Raw genomic sequence first — 21,846 nt, 5'->3', positions numbered from 1 at the left:
AATATCATTATTGTTGTAATTTTAAGCCATCTCGATTAAGCAAAATTATCCTCTCATAATAATTATTTCCGCATAACCGAAAAACTCCGATTTTTTCCGAGCCTGCTTCGCTAGTCTCCTCTAATACTCTTTCTTCTTATACTTGTCACTTTTCTAGCCAGCAGCACTTTATTTTACCCTTTTGGATTTAGGCATACAGTCTGTTATTGAGATCATAAAATCTTTTTAATTATCGCCAACGCAATATCAATCTCTTTTCTTAAGTTTATCTTCCCAAACCGGAATTGTTTCAAGCTGCTTCCTGAGCCTAGCCTTTCATAATCTCCTATCCTCCACATGTACCCTCTTATTCCAAATACGTTTACAATGCCGTTGCCTTATATGTTAGGACTATATGATCACTGTCACCTCCTGGTGGTAAAGAGCTGATTAGCCCATGAGTTCCTTGCGTCACCATATGGAATAGTGGTTCTTTAAGAATTCACAAAATTCTCTTTCCTTTCAGTTTATATTCAGGAAAAAAAAAAAAAAAATCAGCTAACGCCTTTTTATTCCCGTTTACAGGGAATAGACGAGGCTGTTTTTTTAGCCCATTTCGAAAGTTAAAATTCCTCTCTCTCACTATCACTCTCGTTTTTCCCAGGCTTGAACAGATACCACTCATTTGCCCATTGGTAGTACATCATCTCCCTTTTTTTTCATTGCTGTCTTTTCTAAAATACTAATTAATAAACTTCGGTCTAAATTTTTCACTCACTAAAAATGTTCCGATTTAAACCAAAAGTCGAAAGAGTGAATTTTTGTTAATCATTCAGAGAACAAATTCCATTAAAATCAGTAAAGGCAAAGACAAGTTATAACTTTGTGCCATTTTTTGCAAAATCAAGAAAGTTTTGCCATTACAAATAGTTCAAAATTGCAACCAAAATTACGCTAATGATAAATTTAATAAACATTACAAACATCAACCTGGTAAAAATAAATAAAAATCAATAACACGAAACAAAAATTCTACTACAGATTTATAGTAGCCTTTGGTGAGCGGAAGCCACATAAAAAATAAAATAAATATGATTTCTCTTAAAAATTAATTAACATGATATTGCAGTTACGCATGCCCTCTCATTACAACAACAAAGTAATTTTTCTTGTTTTTTTATGACAAAATATCAAGACATTAAATCAGGATATTCTGAATACTGACAAGGCCTCTTTTCTTTCAAGATATAGGCTCTTTCGGCATCTAAAAGCACTTCTAAATAGGCTGAAAAGTGACGCACAAATGCGAGTTAAATGTAAGCCATATCGTGTTTATCTTTGCATTATAGCAGTTAGGCAAGTGCTGACAGTAACTCCCATGTCGTAGAAGCATTTGACGGCTTTATTAATCGCCCACGTATAATATCTTTACCGCACATCGGTATCGATTTGCGCAAGTGCAAATGTACAGTTATGTCTAACGTTCGTTTGGCGACGTTAGGCCTAAGATATAAATCGTAATTCCGAAATATGTTTTATTCCTACCATTATTCCCGAAAAGCAAACAGTAGCATTTTCACGTGCAGCTTATGACGTCAATAAAAGTGTTCTTGTCCTTGACTTCGAGTTCTTTGACAGCAAATAGTTTGATAATCGATCAGTCTACGTTACAACAGTCACTGCTAGCTTCTTCGGTCAAATACCGAAAGGATATGGCGTCGTTTACACAACGAATATAGATTAAATTTAATTTAACAGACTAAACGAAAAATAATTTATGTATTGATTTTTTTTTTATTTTTTAAGTAAGAAAAGTAACAAATAGAAGTGGAATAATTACCAATACATCATATTTTAACTAACATGTAAAGCGGTTTATTAATGAAAGGGAGAAACTTAAAATAAATATATAAAAATTTAACTAATTAACAAGCAGAAACATGTGATACTGTATTAAATTACACACATTCTAACTCAATACTAATTCAAGAATAAGATATTTCCAACTTACCAGCTGGTGTGATTATTGAGCATGGATATAAAAGCGTGGCTAACATTCTTTTGGTCCGCGGAAAGATCTTCATCGAGCTCTTTACCAAACTGTTTTCCCAGCTCTTTAATGATGATGTCAGAATCTGCTATTTCAAGACCATTCACTTCGATAAAAGGTAGCTGCCCCTTCTTAGATTTGTACTTCATCTTATGATCTACATTCTGGAAATATAAGTGAGAGAAAATGATTGTGGCTTAAGTCCAGAATAAATTTTAAGATTCAATAATGTATTTTAAATAAATAAAACCCAAGCGTTGACCATATGAAGGGTAATTGAATAAAATGGGAACATTACGACTGGAATACAAAGAAAAACGAGATTTTTTTTTTGTAACCTGAGGTGATTGTGTACTGTTGGGCGTCAAGTCTATCATTAAATACCAATGGCGTACGGCATTTGTCTAGCGTGGAAAACCTCAATGTATTTTGGTAAAGGAAGACAAGGAATGACCAGAACACGCAAAATTACGATGGAAAGGAACTCCCATCTACAGTGCTGTGTGTACAGGATTACTAGTTGTTATGTGTAATGCGATAAATGTTTTTTTCTTCCGTCCAAGAAGCATTTTTTGCTTTTATCTTCTGAACGCTATTGTGTAATACGTAACGGTGAGTTGATGTGCACACATGCGTTTCAGATTTGGATCTTTCACTGCGACAAAAAATTAGTAATCATAACAACACCCTGACTTCTCATCTGTCCTATTCCTGGCTTATTTAATTTATGCGTGCCCAGATAGACTACCTCATTAATCAGGACCAGGTGTTACGATGAAGGTTTAACAGGTGAAAACACACCATCATTGCAGTATCATCAAATATGAAACATTGAGTTTCTAGACACGCAATCCCACTGCTGCTGTCTAAATAATGTACACAATAACTGATGCGATTGAGTCACCAGCTAATTTTATTGTTCTCTGGTGATTATCAAGTGCTTTGTTTTGATTTAGATTAGCAGTCATTTGTTTGGGTTAATACATTATTAGATAAAAGAAGATTTGGGTGTGTGTTTTAATCATGTTTTGCTGTCTAATAAAGACAGCAAAACATGATTAAAACACACACCCAAAAGTTTTTTTTTTCATTCCTGTCACTTCCCATCCATGCTTCCCAAAAAAAAAAAAAAAAGCAAATGAAAAAATTGTACTTTTAGTTATTATAATAAAATCAATTTATGTTTAACTTTTTTTTTTTAATTCGTCTAGCTAAAGATGCAAACGATAAATGATCAAACGGATCTCGAGCAAATGAGCATTTAACTAGTATATTTTCTTACGGTTCTGTTTGAAGTAATATGAAACATTTATAAGACACTGGTGATGATAAAGTGAAAAAAGCAAGCTGACTAAAATTCTGCTTTTATAATTTCAAAAACGGTATCATTTTTAAGATATGTTTCTATGACTACAGTTGAGTGAACCTGAAGTCCGAGATTAGGTCACATTGTACACACTGGTGTATCACTATTCGTCCTTGAGTCCCAAACTTTTGAAATTTATCCCCAGTATCTTCATCATTAGGTATCGTGGTAAGTGTTCCCACCCAGTCGTAAAACGGAAGTGGGAAGGTTTTCCTCCCTAAAACACGTGTTTTTCATCTAGCAAAAGGGGCATATCGGAAATAGAAATCACATGCTGGATGCGTAGCCTCAGTTGTTTTTGGTCGTGATTCAGTCTAAACAAAACTAAATTAACCCTCACAAGAAAAGTTGCAAAACACATCTAGTGCGGTAGTTCCTGTAGGAGTAACGCATACAACCAGTCATCTGCCAAGGAAAAGATATTATCATACAGTATGTGTGTAGTCTGTAGTGTACTGATGCCGAAAAAATAAAGCGGAAATGGAAATACAAAATGGTAACAGTAAACTAAAAAATATTGCTATAATCCAAAGCAGTACATCGATAGTTAATACTGCAGATGCTGATGTGTTGGATGATTTTATTTATTTCCTGAACTGTTTCTATTTACATTTCGAGAACGGAGATGAATTTTAAAAGGATTAAAATAAACAAAATTGTAAACAATTTCTAAACAGAGTAAACTCACATAGGCTTGTTACCTTAAATTGAAGAAGGGATGTTGTTAAAGCGTCGATGTATTTGAATTAATGGCAATATTTTATCAAATTCGTATCGAAACATAATCTTACTGACTACAGTTAGTTTCTTCAGTTTAAAAGAAGATAATAAAAAGTTAATTAAAAGAAGAGAATAAAAATGTCAGAAGAGTCCTCACGTGTTGGCTCAATGGCATGTTACAGTTAAGTAACCTAGTTGATTTGTTAGGCCAGTTAGCCTAAATGAATAATCAACTATATATATATATATATATATAGTTGATTATTCATATAGTTGAACACACACACACACACACACACACACACACACACACACACACACACACACACACACACACACACACACACACACACACACACTATAGTGTGTGTGGAGAGAGAGAGAGAGAGAGTGTGTGAGTGAGTGAGTGTGTGTCGAACGAAGGTCTTTTTTTCAGCACTGTTTATAATTTAGATGCTTATAAAGTTTCTTTGATTTGCAGCTCGGATGTACGTTTCCACTACATATTACGTTTATTATTCAATATAACAGTGGTCTGAGCTTGTTAAAATAAATAGTTATTTATTAGGGGAAAATAATCCGGAGAAATAAAGGAGAGAGAAATTCTAAGAAGGAAAGTGCTAGAAGAAAATACTTACGAACTAATGTTATACAGTAAGGATTTTCAAATCAGTAAATACTCTTAGAGGTCTGCAATTTTTATCAACGGTATTTACTTCATAAAAAATGCTAAAAATAAACACCGCCTTTTTTTTTTCTTGAGATTTCAACATACTAAAATACAATCCAATACTTGGTATTTGTACTTAGAATTCCCCCCCCCCAAAAAAAAAATTAAAATATCTTAAAGGCAAAAAAAGAAAGAAAGCGATTAGTAAATGGATGCGAGGAGGAAATTATTGGAATATTTTTCTGACAACATCATCTTAGATCTTGCACCATACTATGGTGCATTATCATATGATAATCTAGTGAGCAGTTTCCATAGAAACCACAGCTGAAATAGGCAATAATTAACAGTCCTGACACAAGCCTGTACAGCTATGAACTCCCTGGAGTTCAAGTCAACAGAATCCACACAGAATCAGTTAGTGATTCCAGTGTTTCTTGACTCGGGTCCCTTTTTTTACTATCGCTTTTTCACCTTTTAATAACGACGGCCCCAGTTGATCCAAATACTCGAATCGTGTGATAATGAGTGATGATGACTAATAGGACAATGTAAAATAACACATCATTCAAAGTCATTTAACTCTAAACCACACACACCACCGCATACACAATAGTCTGTAGCGTGCATCCCTGACATTTACTCTTTATTTTTATAGCATTTATTCCGTAAATGCTGCAGCACCAAATTCACAGTTATTGTCTTCCGATGTTTTCCTATTATAGAATAATCTACGATCAATTTATTCGTTAAAACTTCTTACAAGTTATGCGTTTAGTTTATAATGATATCCTATTATGAATGAATCATTTTTCTGTCACCAATACTTGTCGTTTCTACTAAGAGTTGCATTCTTTGAATAACTCCATGCATATTTGGTAACAACAGATTAAGAAAAATGAATCAGGGAAACATTTTCAAATTACATTCTGTATATCTTCTGTCGGTTTGACAAGCGAGTAATGTTTTTAATATTTTGTCTGATTTTACAACAGGATTGGTGACGTTATTTTTCGTCATTCTTTAAAACGAACCCTTATTGCTACGTTAATATTCGGACCGACTTTCGCTTTGACACAGAATTTTTATCACTTCCAAAGTACACTACAATAATTTTTGTTTTGTATGCGGTTGTAAATAGTTATTTTTAAAAGGGCCAGGATTTCATTAGACCCCCAGGCTACTTTGAGAATTACATTTTATCGATATTTATTTCTGTAGCAGAAGTAAATATTAAAGATTCAGTAAACTGTGAAAATATTTAAATCATATTGTCTGACAACAACTTCTTTGAAGAGAAACAGTCTAAAACCATGACAAAACATGAAATTAAAAAAAAATAAAATAAATCTTCTTAACCTTGCGATATTCCGGGAATAGTGAAATCAACCTTGCCTCATATACAGTGTGCCATCATCATGAGGTATTCCCCAAAGACTACAACCACCAGCTCTTCAAAAAGAGTATTTATAAATTACTTTGCTCTTCCAGTCCACACACGCCATCTATTTGCTATAAGCCTTACGGCCTCAATCTATGAAGCTAGATCGGCAAAAGAATCGAACCTTATAAGCTCGATTCTAGTCGCCGACCAGAAGATTTTTTTCTACGGTTTTTATTTCGCTGGTTCTAGAGTTAGTCATTCTTTGATGTATGGTGTTTTCTATTGGAAACTAGAGCTTGTAATTCCATAACTTAGAAATACCCATCGTAGCACATACGCTAAGTCAGGCAATAATCCCAGTCAGTATTAGGAACACAAGATAGAGAGAACTAATACGTATTCTACGTAACTGACTATACACTTACATCGAGATCGATGACAACAAACGTCAATGGCTTGGAATCTCACCTTCGCCAAATAAATAAATAAAAATAAAAATTATCCGCTTTGAGAATGAAGGCTGACTCCATTAATATTTAGCCGAAAATGTCATTGGACTGTTTGAGGCTTCAATAAAGATACCATGGTTGAGTGAACCAGACTGATATCCTGCAGAGTTGCCAGGGCAATGAATGTGAAAACAACTGTATGACGCAATGGATTCCTCATGTCTTGCATTTACTGTAAAAACTCCGTTTCTACCTATTTAACAATATTTCAGATCCGGTGCTTACCAGTGCCATATTTTGACTTTGAAGACAATGCTGTCGAGATGATAGCAATAATGATATATATATATAAGGGTGGAGCAAGCTCCGATCACTATTCTTGGTATTTACCCATAATGTGAAACCCAGCTCCTAGGAGCTGTATTACTGTTCTACATTATGAGAGAAGGTCACTACCCAGACCTTCCGCTTGGACTCGCCGAACTTTATATAGTTTCTATATTCGGCATGAAACTCTGAGTTTCTTATTCGGCTATGAAACAATATGGAATGTAATATCCCATATTGTTTCATAGATTTCTTTGATGTATGGTGTTTGCTATTGGAAACTAGAGCTTGTAATTCCATAACTTAGAAAGACCCATCGTAGCACATACGCTAAGTCAGGCAATAATTCCAGTCAGTATTAGGAACACGAGATAATCCCTTAACATAAATAAGTTCATGTCGCCGAATTGAAGCCTTTGGCTCTTTATATAATTAATAATAATGTAAGTTTTATTTTACTTATAATTTTTAATTCAAAATTGTAAAAGATTTAACATATTTTTGTAAATTCTCAAAACAACCACACCTTTACAAATTTTATATAATATAATTATAATTCTTTCATTGCTACAACTTTTTTTATTGTTAAGCTCAATGATTTATTTATTCATTTTTTTTAGGACTCTTTTGCGGCAAAAATATTTTCCTGTTTATTTTTACAAATTCTCTACCTTATCGTACATATATTATACATATCCTCCTCTCAAAACAAAGAGTCTCATTTCCATTTAAATAAAACCATAAAACTTTTCCCCCCCCATTTGTTGTTTTTTCTCCTGCAGGAGGTTTGATCTCTGTTATTACTAAAATGCAATCATAATAAAGTAAACTGCGATTACATACATTTTCAAAAGCAGAATCACAATATCTCAATTTGTAGATAGCTTCATGCGCTTTCCATGAGCACAAAATACTGCTTCTTTCTTTCTTTCTTTCTTTTTTTTTTGTTGTTGTTTTTTCAAAACTATTTATACATCCGTTTTGGGAATCGGGATTTTTATTAAGTTTAAATACAGAAATAACGTGGATTTAAGACTGCATCAGAAAAGAAATAAAAACATAAGTGGAGTGTGTGTGTGTGTATTCTCCGCTATCTTATATAAGAACACACACACTGTTTTTCTTTATTATTGTCTGTATTTGCAAATTTTATCCCTTCCACCCAAGACTGGTTGCAGTGAAACACAATTCTAACAATGGAAACTATTAATCAAATATTTGTTGTTTCGTACTAAATTTAGCTGTAATTTATCTCCAAAACTGAATTTTGGCGAATCAATACTAAAAAATAAAACGAAAAGTTTTTAACAATATAATTTTGTATATGTTATACTTTAAGTGTGCCGTAAAACTTATGGGATGGATATGAAATGTGAATTTACAATATATTTTTAATAATAATACGCTGTGTTGAAAAATGTATTGGGATACTACTAGAAGCTCACACATTATATACATATACACACATACATATACACATATATACACAGTACGTACAACATCCAAATAGAAGCTATGTAAATAATACAGATGGAAATCAGTACATATATAAAGAAGACGTCAGCGCAAACACAGTTCAGTTTGAATTAAAAACTGAACCACAAATAATAGACTGTGCCCAAGTGAAAAGAGGACTTTTCAATTCTCTAGCATCGGATGGAAGAGATTGATCTGTTGGCATTCCATCGAACGAATGCTGTGAGTTATAACTGCATTGCCCTCCAAGTTCTGAATAATTGTATGTCCTGCACTTATGAAATTTTAAGGCAAAGGGCCATACTTTTTCCAGCAAGATACTTTCCTTTGTAAGCACAACAAAGTGTCACAAGACAATAACAGTACTGTGTTCCTGTTAAAAATAAAATGCAATCAATGCTGTGATACGAAAATGTAACGTTTTGATTTGTCAGGTGCAGGAAAACAACGACCAAATATAAAATTTAAAAATAAAATATCGTACATGAAAAAAAAAAACTAATAAAAGAACATGGATAATAGGTTGGGTGAAGAAAATCAGCACTTCCAATTCCTTTAACAACCATAAAAATATAATTATTGGTTAAAAAAGTTGATGAGAATGTCTTACGGTACACTTAAGAAGATAGATTACAAAATGAATGGTAAAAATACGTCATGATAATAATTATCGCGACAAAAACTGAATGTTCAAAGAAAAAATCTCCATAAAATCGATGGTATACTTCGCCATTGTCTTAATTACAGAAGACGATAATGAAAAATAATAATATATGTAGAAAAATTCTTCTACATGTAAACATTCATTTGATTCACCTGTTGGTCCTAATTTATGTTTCTATTTATTTAATCGGAAACCAAATGGGTACATTTCAAAATAACAGATGAAGAATATTTTTCTTCATCTGTTTGAAAAATAGTTCAATATTTGATCATTTTAAAAATGTTGTCATTATTCATGTGAAATACGTGATGACGTAGTTGCGCCGGGGTCTGTTATGGACGGGCCCACAATTAGGAAACTCAATATATATTTAAAACAGAGGGTCCCACTGAGATCTATTTCCTCCAGGGCCCCTGTACCTTAATTTGACATTGCTAATACGGTTGACAAGCAGAAGTCTTAAAACTGTATCCTCCTTAGTATTAAAGTGTCATGGAGTTTTTCCTCCAAGGAGACACGCATGGTAAACAGGCCAAAGCCGATGCAAACGATTAGAACCTGCAGTCAATGATTCCCTAAAAGATTTTTTTTTTGTCTTCACTAGCAAGACCTTAAACTTCTTTACTGCATGTTCACAGCTTGTAATACCTTTAACAAGCGTAAACTTTTAGTTATTTTAATTATTTGGAGGAAGGAAGAGTATTCCAACCGACGTTAGTCAGGGTTCAACGATCACTGCAATCATTCCTCTCCTGTATTCGCAATGAAGGAAGGAACTAAACAAGACGACAGATTCTGCATTACTGCAAACAAGCCAACTTCCTACTTAAATCCTGGAACAAGGAGAGAGTTGTGTAACGTCAAAACGACTTCTATCAAGTTGATAGGGCCTTGGAAATTATGTGGAAACTGTCCTGTGACATTTCTGCATAATGCATTGTACATAGATGAAATCCCATCCATCCTATGCTGTCACCCCCAATATTAAGAATGGACCCATCCTTGTGATGACTCACATAAGTTAGCATAACTCATATTACCAACAGTTCTCCGATAGAACCTACACGAGATGTCATTTTCATACACAAAGTTATGAATATTTCAACTCGGATAAATCTGAGTAAAAAAACAGGTTACAAAAGTCTGTATACTTCATAAATTTTCCGAAGATTTGAAGTATTCGTTTGGCGAGATTAAACAGCTCATCATAGGAAAATCCGATACAATTTTTTTTTCAAGATTTCATAACACGTGATCTGCATCAATTGATATATCCTCAAGTCAGAAAAGATATATCTTGATGGAAAAAACATACAATCAACAGAAGGTCATATCTTTACTGCCATTCTAATCCAATTGCTGTCCAACTGCGAGATGATTTCTCTCGGTTCAAAGATATATTTCTTTTATACATTTAAAGACTTCAATCAATTCCTTTCTATAAACCAAAACAAAAATGTTATTACCTTTCTAAATCATTTTTCATCGATTCATCTTTAAAATAATACAATATATTGCAATAATAAATGATGCAACAAATCTTCACTTCTGTTATGGTTAAAAAGAACTCCAAACCGCAAACTTCTTACTTCTACTGCAAGGCAGAGAGGCAACCCGTTCAAAAGGACATTCGCCTCAGATTAAGGACAGAAAAATCCAACTGTTTAAAGCAATTCTTTTAAATGGTTCACGTACTATAAGCATGCTTTTTTTTAATTTTTTTTTTTTACATTTCTCGAAAATAAAAGATTGCGCAATTTTTCTATACAAGCGTTAGAATAAGACATGGAAGAAAAAAAAAAAATAAAGAAGAAAGTATAGATGGGTATTAAGATGTACACTTCTTAAAAACCAAATGTAATTAAATTTTAACGTTAAAAAAAAATATAAAACCGAACACACAAAATACCTGCTGAATCATTTCAAGAATTTAGTGGGATTTTAAAGACGTATTTGTAATTACGTTGGATTTTTGTGACAGAGCTAATTAATCCGAATAAAACGAAGATGTTAAATCTTTCATGGATTTATGGTGGAGGATAGTTAGAATGTGCTGTTTTTACCCTACTGAGAGTCATACTATTCTTTCATTCTCAGTGTTAGTTAAATTATTATTTTATTCACGTCGCAACAACTGAAACTGGAGACCATTTATAATATTTTAAAAACTGCCCAATTAAAATCAAAAATCAGTCGACATCCTAAATACCAATTTTCATGAATAATTGCTCTTAGCTAACGCGATATATTTCTTGATATAATTCCGAAGTGTGTTGGGCAGAGGGATAACAACGAATCTGTGTGTTTACATATTTTTGCGAAATCACTAACAAATTGTTTACAAAAGCCTACAAGCTAGGAGATATTTAAGTTCTGTTCGCTTGAGTACAAACCGAAAAACAGCTTTCAATTCAATTAATAATGAAAGACATCATAGTAAAATAACAATATGCAAAATTCACCTTTTGTGAGTCTGCACGTATTTTCGTTACTTGTTTTTTTATAAGCGAACACAATTCTATACCTCGAATATTACCGAATGATAGACGTTTCACTGGAAGGTGAAGCAGGGAAGGGTAACGACACTACAAATATACAATCAACTTCTTTTTTTTTTTTTTTTTTTTTTTTTAAATAGAGTTATATGAGCTCGTCCGAACAGGGATTTTACAAACATTCATGTCTTACGTGGGAAAAATCTAATAATCCTGATTTTTTTTTTATTTTTTTTTTTTACCGAAAGGATTTAACAGAACAGCGGAAAGGGTTTATTATTATAGAATATCCATTACGTATTATTTAATCACTAAAACGGTAATACTTGAATGCTACAAGAGTGTCTCAAATGAACATACGAGCATATTTGTGACGAATTCAATGAACCACATAAAAAGAGCTAATTTTTTTCTGCTCATCCAGAACAGATTTAAACTGGATTACAAGATATCAACAGGGAGGCCAAAAATAAAAATAAATAAATAAGCTGCATGCAGTCTGCAGACTGAGAGGTTGTACCATTATGGAGAATGTATGCAAGGTATGTAAGAGCACTTCAGCATTTGACCCTACAACACTTCGGTCTCAATCACGTTGCCATGAGCAACAGCAGCTTAAGGTGGTTCCATATTCTCCCCGAAGGGTATAGAAACTGTAAGTTTAGCGCCTTATTGTAGCAATCGATGTACAGGCTAAATTCTTTTCTTCCATTCTGCCTTTCTTAATGTTAAGGAGATGGCTAATTAAGACAGCTTTCAAGTTACTGTCAAGAGACTTAACGCCCTCTATCTCCTCCCCCTTCTTGGCTTAGATGCGCTCAATGTCTTTCGGAGGATTGTTGTGCAAATCTGGCGTCACGCTGTGCTAAACAGTGTGTTGGGTGGGGGAACTTTTCTTGTATAGTACTGACGTGCCACAAGTAAATAAAAAAAAAAAGTAAAATTTTTAAAGAAAAATCGTAGATATTATAAGGAACAATAATAAATAGTATAAATAAATAAATGTTTAACGTATTTTCAGAAATAAGCCAAACAGTTAGCAGAAATCCTGCATTTTGCACAAAAATTCATGATCTCTAACAAAAATAAATAAATAAATAAATAAAACTTTGGTAGCATGTTCATTTCTCTGCATAATAAAATTAATTTGTTGGATAGTTGACTAAGACGGATATGAGGTTATGTATCCGTGTTCCCATAGCAACAGTGCCTTGGGTCTTCCACGCGAAATGCCTGGTATACCACAAGAATTTTGGATTGAATTTTGGATGCGTTTGGCTAAACACACCTAAAAATGAGTTCTGTTTCTGTCCTCTTTTTTTTTTTTCATTGAAAGCAGGCAATATTTCATTACATATCTGATAAAATAATAATCTATTATTATTGATATAACAATAATCTATTATTATTGATATAACAATAATCTATTAAGTTTGATAAAATATGTGATAGATTATTGTTATCAACAAAATACTTTTTTTTCGGCTCCATTAAATATTTCGCTTTGATATTTTTTTGTCATTGTGTAAAACTGTCTTCCCTCAATTATTCCCCTCCCCCCATTGTAACTACCGTCAAATTTCTAATCTTAAAAAAAAAAAAAATCTCGGAGCCAAATATCGGCTTGTAATGGTCACTTAATATGAATGCACAAATATATTTTGCATTCATAAGTGGCGCACCCAGAGGGGTAGGGACAAGGGCCCCCTGCTCACCCAAAGAAAAAGGGGAAAAAACACTAGAAAGTTTTCCAAAAATCCTTTTCCTAATTGAAATTCATTTTTTTAAAATTTAAATTGTGTCGTGTCTTCTATTTCTATACTACTTATGAATTAGCGACCATTGCAGATGCTCAGTCATGGGTCGTATGCGATGCGTATTCTCAAATCGTCTACTCAACTCCCCCCCCCCCCGATTAAACCCTGAGTGCGCTACTGTTTGTGACAGTATGCTAGAAGTGATCTAAGAGCACTTCTGACATGCCAACTTTATCTATTTATTACTTTTTTTGCACAATGTAAAACTAAGGATTTTAATTCGATAATTTTACATCAGATAGAAAAACTCAATACACGTTTTCTGATATGTCAAACGAAGACTAATCATTGAATAATAAATACTGAACAGAATCCAATTAAGTCTCTTTTTATGTCATAAAGAATAGATAAATATCACTTCTTCCTGTTTCTCTCTCTTTCCCAGGTCTCCAGGAAGCGTTCATTGTCACGTGATCACCAACTCGCCACAAGAATAATCATTTACGAAGGCCCAGTAGACGCCACATCCCCCGAAAGTCGTAAAAGACGCTTGATAATGCCATAAAATGTTTATTACTGTTTGTGTGCATAGAGAATCGCTGTGCTAGAGTGCCCTTGAGTTATAGCCTTACTGCATTCCAACTCTATAAGAAAGTGGTTTGGTTCGTAGCCATCTGGGCATCCCTTCTTTCCTCCCCCCCCCCCAACCTCTTTAAAAGAAATATAAAATAAGATGTTTGAACCCACAAATGGCACGTGACAAGACCTGTCAGACCGATATAAAGATTATATCCGGACGTTTCGGTTGATATTTCCTACGTAACAAAGCAGAAAAGTATCATGATCAAATAATATTTCATTTATTTCTTAAGTGACATATCAAAAAATAAAATAAAATAATATATATATATACATACATTTGAATTAGGAAACAGGCGAACAAAACTTTTGGGGGCAGAATGATAAAATTGGCAAATCTCACGTGATCTCGAGATGTCGATTTCTGTATTATTTGTTCCATTAGCTAGCATTATGTGCGCGGTCCTTTAAGCTGTCTTGGCAAACATGAAAACCCGCATCCCTACTCTGTACATCATCAACATCCCTCCCGTTCTGCCTGCCTCAACATCTTTATCCTAGTTGGACGCACTCCCCTTTTACATTAGCCCCGGTCGAAACCCCGGTCTGTTGCTATGCACGAAATCCGTTGCTAAGAGGAAAATGTAGGTCGCTACTCATATGTACCCATTAGCCTTCAGCGGGAGGGCTGATGCACCGCAGTGTTCCTTTTGAAAGGAGTGGTCGTCAATAGCTTGCAAAGTCTTCTTTCTATCGTTCGCCCCCATTCCTACAAATTTTCACCTAATGTAATTCTATATATCCCCCCCCCCCACCTAAAGTAGGGAATCTGAAAATGTTCATTGGAAAGGAGAGAGAGAGAGAGAGAGAGAGAGTTTTAACTTTAATCATCTTTCAGTGCCAATTTTTCAAGGGAAAAGGTAGCTTACATTCACCAAATTACTTTTTTTTAAGCAGTGACGTAATTCCAAATACATGACTGATTTTTTCAAAAAAGAAGTTGGACAAAACTAAAATCTATTATGCATTTATTTATTTAAACTCTGTCGTCTGTTTGTTAACATAAATCATGTTTTCTCTTTTTTTTTTTATTCTTTAGAACGATCCCGTCTCAACACAAAAATTTGAGAACTACTTCCTCTTCCTTATCAAAAACACTTCTCTGGCTGTGATAACTCTTTGTTAATAAAGCAATGCAAGTCTAATATAACAACACTTTCTCTATTTCAAGTTGCTCAATAACAGTGTACTACACTCTTATTATTATTATTTTATTCACATAATTGATGCACAGTCAAAACAAGATATCATTTAAACAACAATTTGACTGGTGATCTGTTTTTTGTAGGTCATATGGGGGTCACTTCGTTGATGTTTAATTACTGTAAATAGTTGGATAGCTTCTTTGAAGTTGCACCAAGCTCACCGATAACTATTGGGATGACTTTAGTGTGTTTAAGCCACAACTTCGATTGCCAGATCTCGATATTTAGTAATTTTTTCCAGTTCTTTGTTGTTAATGTTGTTATCACTGGGTACTGCGATATCAATAATCGAAGCCTGTCGATGTTCGATGATTGTGATGTCAGGTCTATTGTGTTCCGAATGCCGATCAGTTTGTATTCTAAAGTCCCAGAGAATTTTTGCTGTTTCGTTTTCCAATACAGTCTCTATTTTATGTTGCCAGCAGTTATCAGAAGCAGGAAAGCCATATTTTGCCAATGAATTATTTTAGCCACTTGATCATGGCGGTATTTAAAGTCGGTTTCAGCTATCTTGCTGCAGGCACTGATTAGATGTTCTACAGTCTCATCTTTCTGATCGCATAATCTGCATTTGCTGTTATTATTGATGTTAAATTTTTTTGCTTTCATTGCATTAGTTTGTAATACCTGTTCTTGGGCTGCTAGAATAAATCCTTCTGTTTCTTTTTTAATATATCCAAATCGTAGCCATTGCCACGTCTTGCTCACGTAAATTATTATAATTATTATTATTAAGAGAACGGACAGTTCAAAACAGCTGCCAGCCATAGGGAAACCTATTTGATGCAATAATAAAAGAAGAATAAATATATGGACTTCGGGAAAGAGTCCATGTCTTTTAAGTAATACAAACTCCAAGGCAACTTTGATGCTGATTATATTCTCATAATCGTTGGTAAATATCGAAACTTTTTAAGTTTGTTTCTATGTTTGGATGGATTCCTTGATTTTAATATATTTTTTTAGCAGTACTGCCGATTTCTGAATCGCTTAAAAGTTATCAAATATCTAATAATACTTTAAAGAATCTTAAAGTGACTACTACGACACTTTAGACTGTTATTTGATATTTCAAAATGAAATTTCAGTCCAATGATTATGTCAATAACAGATTCGAAATTAATAAGGGGAAAAGACCTACTAATACTGGAACGAAAGAGGGCAAAGTTGGAGGAACTTTATAAAGCACATTACAAAGAAATGTAGTGTATCATTTAAGAAATTCTCAGTGAGAAGATAAGGGTCATAGAGATAAAAGCATATCCGAAATTAACCGTGATGTCATGTTTATTTAAAAAGAAGCTAAAATATGAGCTAGCGTGGCATATTTCTTTCAGAATGGGACTAAAACCTTCATGGGGGTGGAGAAACCGTATCTCCTGCTTAGTATGTTTCAAATGGTATTGTAAAAATGGGCGTTGGATGAATTTCACCTCGTCCCCCCCCTCCCCAATGTAATCATTCCCTCACCATTACAGTTATATCACCTGTTCTATGACTTGAGGTTAGGTTATGATGGTGTTATTCAGCTGGGTGATTGCGAACGAGTCCCCGTTTTCTCCCCAAGCGAGGGACGAAAGTGATAATCTCATTATTCACAACCCGGAAGTGACGTCACCTTTGCTTAATGATAAGGTCTGAACAATGATGGGTGGGGTGTGCAGATGACCTTCGACCGCCATGTGGTATCCCAACATCAATTTCTAACCGCGTTCATCGGGGGGAACTATGTTATCAGAGGAAGGAAGGACAAGTTGGCTAGTATCCAATTAGACAACCGAGTCACAGAGTAGCGATGAGATGAAAGATGAGCAGATTGAATTCATGTGCACTCTCGTAGCCTTCGATCAAAAATCAGACCAAACCAGCAAAAATAGAAATTCAGAATCAAAAATTTCATGAAAAGATATTGAGGTAAAAAAAAAAAATTCGCACAATTAATTTAAGAATTAATAAAATAACAAAAATCTTTACTTTTTTTTATTGAATAAAACAACAGAGACCGAGTATAATATTAATAATTTCCACAGAACCCTAAATATAGAACCAAAATTATAGAATAGGAAAATACGAAATAATAGGTAATTTTGGTATGATGAATTACTGCATATAAAATAATTTACAAACGTATTCAAAAATTGCAAACGGAAACTACGAAAACAATTAATAAAATAAAACAATGGAATAAATTACATACGAAAGAAAAAAATAAACAATTTGGTACAATAAATTAATGCCTTCTGACTTTGTACAGAGGGCGCACTTCAAAACACTAAATTAAGAAAATAATTATGATGAAAAACAATTAAAATAACCAGATCCTTTCCAAAATATAAATAAATAAATAAATTCTATATGATAAATAACTGCAAATAAAATTCGCCAGCACAATTTAAATTTATTTAAATGAATTCGCCAATGTCATATTTTGAATAAATAGCATAAAGGACTTCAGTAGAATATTCACGTAAATTAAAGACATTATAGATCCATCCTTATTTCATACTCAAATAATTGAATTTGAAAGTTTCAAATGTCAATCTAGCACTCAGGTCAATAAACTGGACACCTTGGAAATATAAAAATACCATTTTCATACAGTAATATAAATGCCTTTAGGGGGCGCTGTTTTCCGCAAAACAATTAAACCTTAAAATATTCAGAATAAACAGATTTAATAATAACGTTAGATAAATCAGTATATAACAATTACAAATTTTTATATATTATCAATGAATCTTCCAGAAAGCGCTGGTTAGAGATTAAAATATATAAATAAGGGGAAAAAAGCACGATCAATTAATAGTTTAGTTGCTGATATAGTCATAAAGTATGCATTTCGGAGGACGATGCTCAGAAAGATGCAAAATGAAAAATAACTAATCGGTGTTAATATATTAGAAGTTTTATTAGAGCATATCTTAATAAAGTTATACTTTTCAGGAAGCTATTCGGAATAGAAATGAATAGAAATGAAACAGAACAACAACAATAACAACAAAAAAAAGAATTATAATAAAATATTACTCTGACTGATAATGACATAAATTCTTTTGATGTTTTCCAGAGGGCGCTGTTTAGAAATATACATGAACTACGTAATGCTAAATTATTAGTTGAGTTGATGAAATAGACGACTTTGTAAGAAACTTATAATTTAAGTTTTGCATAAAATATCGTAGATGTTTTTCTAGTTTCAAAAATAATCGCCATAAACTAAAGAATTTCGGACTGATAATAACACGAATGCTTCTCCAGAGGGCGCTGTTTACAAATATACCTGAACAGGATGTAAAGTTGAGTTGATGAAATACACAACTTTGTAAAAAAGTATAAATTTTGCATAAAAATCATCGATGTTTTTCAGAAGGCGCTGGTAAGAAACAGAAATAAAAACTACAAAAATAACCAGGATGAACCAAAGAATGTAAGTGAATACTTCAACGCTTTTGAAATCTACTGTAAGTAGCTATCAGTCATAAATTGCGTTGGGTGAAGCCATTTTTGGTCAGAAAATAAACACGACCCACACAACTCTAACCTAAGATTTATTTTTCTAAAGGATTCAAGGAACATCGCCTGCCCTTGATAGAAATGCAATGCACTAATTCCTAACCGTTTGCATGAATACCTCTAACAGTGGGTTCCGCTATTACAGATCGGTCATTCGCCTCCTGATTTTTTTTTTCTACTTCCCCCTCTCCGATTTGCACTCTCCCCTGCGCCATCCTCCCAGTTACAATGCGAAGATCGGATGGCGCAGGTTACTCACATCGTTCGCCTGGCGTACCAGACGCGACCCAATCGATAAAGTACGCTTTCCTGGTCTGGAGAGCTGATAGTTCACCTTGTGTGCACTAGTGGGAGTGCGTGTGGCTGTCAGCCAAGAAGTCCTCACGAAACACAACGTCACCCCCTCCACTTTTCCCCCCCAACATACACACGACTGGCCTACTGTAGAACACGGTTCTCACGAGGGTCGGACATGGACCTATATCTCTAGTAGAGTAGAACCGGAAAGAAAAATAAGAGACGGTTCTATGGTTAAACTTCAATATGCGTGACAGCAAACGATTCTGATCCTGCATTCGACCATCTACTGATACAATCGTAAAAAAAGTTTCTACGTGAAAAGATTCCAAAACGTATGAAGAATTGCCAAATAACCGTGAAAGGTTCTTAGCGTAACAAACTTGGCGTAACATACCGAATCTGTAAGCTTGGGATACCCCCCCCCATAAAAATATCATTGCAGATGTCCCTTAGAGAGGAGTAGAGAGAAAGAAAAAAAAGTCATTGGTATAGGATGGCTCCAGACAGGCTGGAACACGCCTTAATGGATCCATTTGCCATTCAAATAAGCAAAGGCAGTGGTGAAAACGATTATCTCAGTAACAGCTGGGTGCGCATGCTCAAAACGATATCAATTTTATTTTGGATCAGTAAGATGCAAAATCTTTAATAAACAGAAGCAAATGTTTATTATACTGTAGTTGTTGTGCACATTTTAACTGTCTTTAATTTAGCTGAAATCAACATATGCATGATAAAGAAGAAATTAACAAGTTTTGAGAGCTCGTGTTTAAGCTAAAATCGACATGTTTTGAGAAACAACATAAATTAGATTTATATGTACAGAAATGTTAACTCTTTAAAATTATGCTGTTGCACAGTTGTGGTTTTTTTTATTATTATTATAACGCTGACGTCATGATTAATATTCTGCAATACGACCCGCTCACGCAAATATAAGGATAGTTGCGTGTTGGGCGGGGTGGCGAAGTCATGATTGGCAAAGCAATAAATTGTTAATACGGTGTTGGAACTAACAAGTTTTTGACTGAAGGAGCGTTACCGGTTGTATTAAGATAATCGTAACGTAGTGGTTTTAAGTTAGTCATTTTTTGTTAGATTATAAAATATGAAATAAAGAGACAAAACTATCATTTTATTTTTTGGTGTCGAAACTTATTAATACAGTTTTCTGTTAATTTACACCTGATGAATTTACAGAGTTAAATAATAATTAGACAACATTACCACCAGTGATATTAACATCAAAAGAGGAGTGAGACAAGGATGTGTGCTCTTACCACTCCTGTTCAACATATATGCAGAGGTAATCTTTAAAAAAGCATTGGAAGAATGTTCAGAGGGAATCACAATAAATGGAAAGATTGTTAACAACCTTCGATATGCAGATGACACCGTGCTAATTGCAGATAATATTATGGATCTCCAAAAACTCATTGACAGAGTATACATAGAAAGCCAAAGAATGGGAATAAATATAAACATCAACAAGACAAAATACATGATCATCAGCAAACATCCAGCCTCAATGAAACTGACACTCAATGGGAAAAATATTGATCAAATGTCAAGATATAAATATCTTGGTTGCTGGCTTAATGAACGGTGAGATCCAGAAATAGATATAAAGACAAGGATTGAAGTTGTACGGCAGTCCTTCGTGAAAATGAGAACACTATTCTGCAATAAAGACCTAAACATGGAAGTCAGATGCCGAATGCTGAAATGCTACATGTGGTCTATTCTGCTCTATGGATTTGAAACATGGACATTGAAGGTGACAACCATCAAGAAAATCGAAGCCTTTGAGATGTGGCTATACAGAAGAATGCTAAAGATATCATGGACAGAAAAAATTACCAATGAAGAGGTCTTAAAATCCATTGGCAAAGCTAAACATCTTGTATAAATAATCAAGAAACGAAAAACATCATATCTTGGCCACATCATGAGAAACAGCAAATACCAACTTCTACAAACTATTTTGATAGGAAGAATTGGTGGCAAAGGAACCAGAGGAAGAAAAAGAATATCATGGTTTGACAACATCAAGACGTGGACAGGAAAGAGCAGTGCACAACTGCTCAGATTAGCACAAGAGCGCAGTTTGTTCGCCAAGATGGTCGCTGACCTTCGATAGAAGATAGCACAATAAGAAGAAATAATAATATTCAATTTTTTAATATTCGAATATTTTTATACTGAAGTTTTTGTAGTTTTTTCCCACAATTTTCAGATAAACGGGGTTGTTTCCATCTGGTTATAAGAGACTACAGCTTTTACGGTTTAGATCTTTATTTGTAAGACTCTCTTCAATTTTTTTTTTTTTTTTCCTATTCATAAAAATTTGCTATTTACACTAAAAAAAACGAAAACTAAAAATAAATATTTTTAGTTTTCGTTGTTTTGTTTTGTTATTCTATTATACAAATTCCATTCCATTTAACTGTAAATGAGCATTTAAGTTGTGCCAACTATTTGTTTTTAATTATATAAGTACAAAATAATCTGAGAAAATCATAAAAAGATTTTTCATAGCAACACTCTTACAGTAACAGTATATATTATCACGGAACATTTAATTTTAATCACAACTTAGTATATTTTAATGTTAAACTTAGTACATCGAGGACCATGGGTGGATTGAAAAGTCAAAAAGAAAAAAAAAAAAAAAAAATCACAAGAGTTACAGACCTAAACATTGAACAGAGGACTGTGAATAGTTACCATGGAAATATTTGTAGAAAATAAAGCAAGAGAAACGGAATGTGGAAGACTTCATTAAGTTCGTAGAATAATTAATCACAATTTATTTTCAAATAATAGCACGCATTTCTGTATCGTTTGACTTA

The 21,846-nt window shown here is 33.7% G+C and overlaps 1 protein-coding gene across 2 annotated transcripts in view; it reads right to left on the bottom strand.

Annotated features, from left to right (window-relative positions):
* Window positions 1-21,846, bottom strand: part of LOC150098416 (failed axon connections-like) — a 78,040-nt gene that overhangs the window by 16,384 nt on the left and 39,810 nt on the right. For both annotated transcript variants that reach the window (XM_090404883.1, XM_090404882.1), the window contains exon 2: window positions 1,991-2,193. In XM_090404883.1, coding sequence (XP_090261009.1) covers window positions 1,991-2,178 — 188 coding nt within the window. In that variant the 5' untranslated portion in view covers window positions 2,179-2,193. The remainder of the gene's footprint in view (window positions 1-1,990; window positions 2,194-21,846) is intronic.

Source organism: Typopeltis vanoorti, chromosome 15, assembly GCF_054136105.1.
Source record: "Typopeltis vanoorti isolate ZY-2024b chromosome 15, IOZ_Tvanoo_1.0, whole genome shotgun sequence".
NCBI classification, from domain to species: Eukaryota; Metazoa; Arthropoda; class Arachnida; order Uropygi; family Thelyphonidae; genus Typopeltis; species Typopeltis vanoorti.
This window is presented reverse-complemented; position numbering and strand designations above follow the sequence as displayed.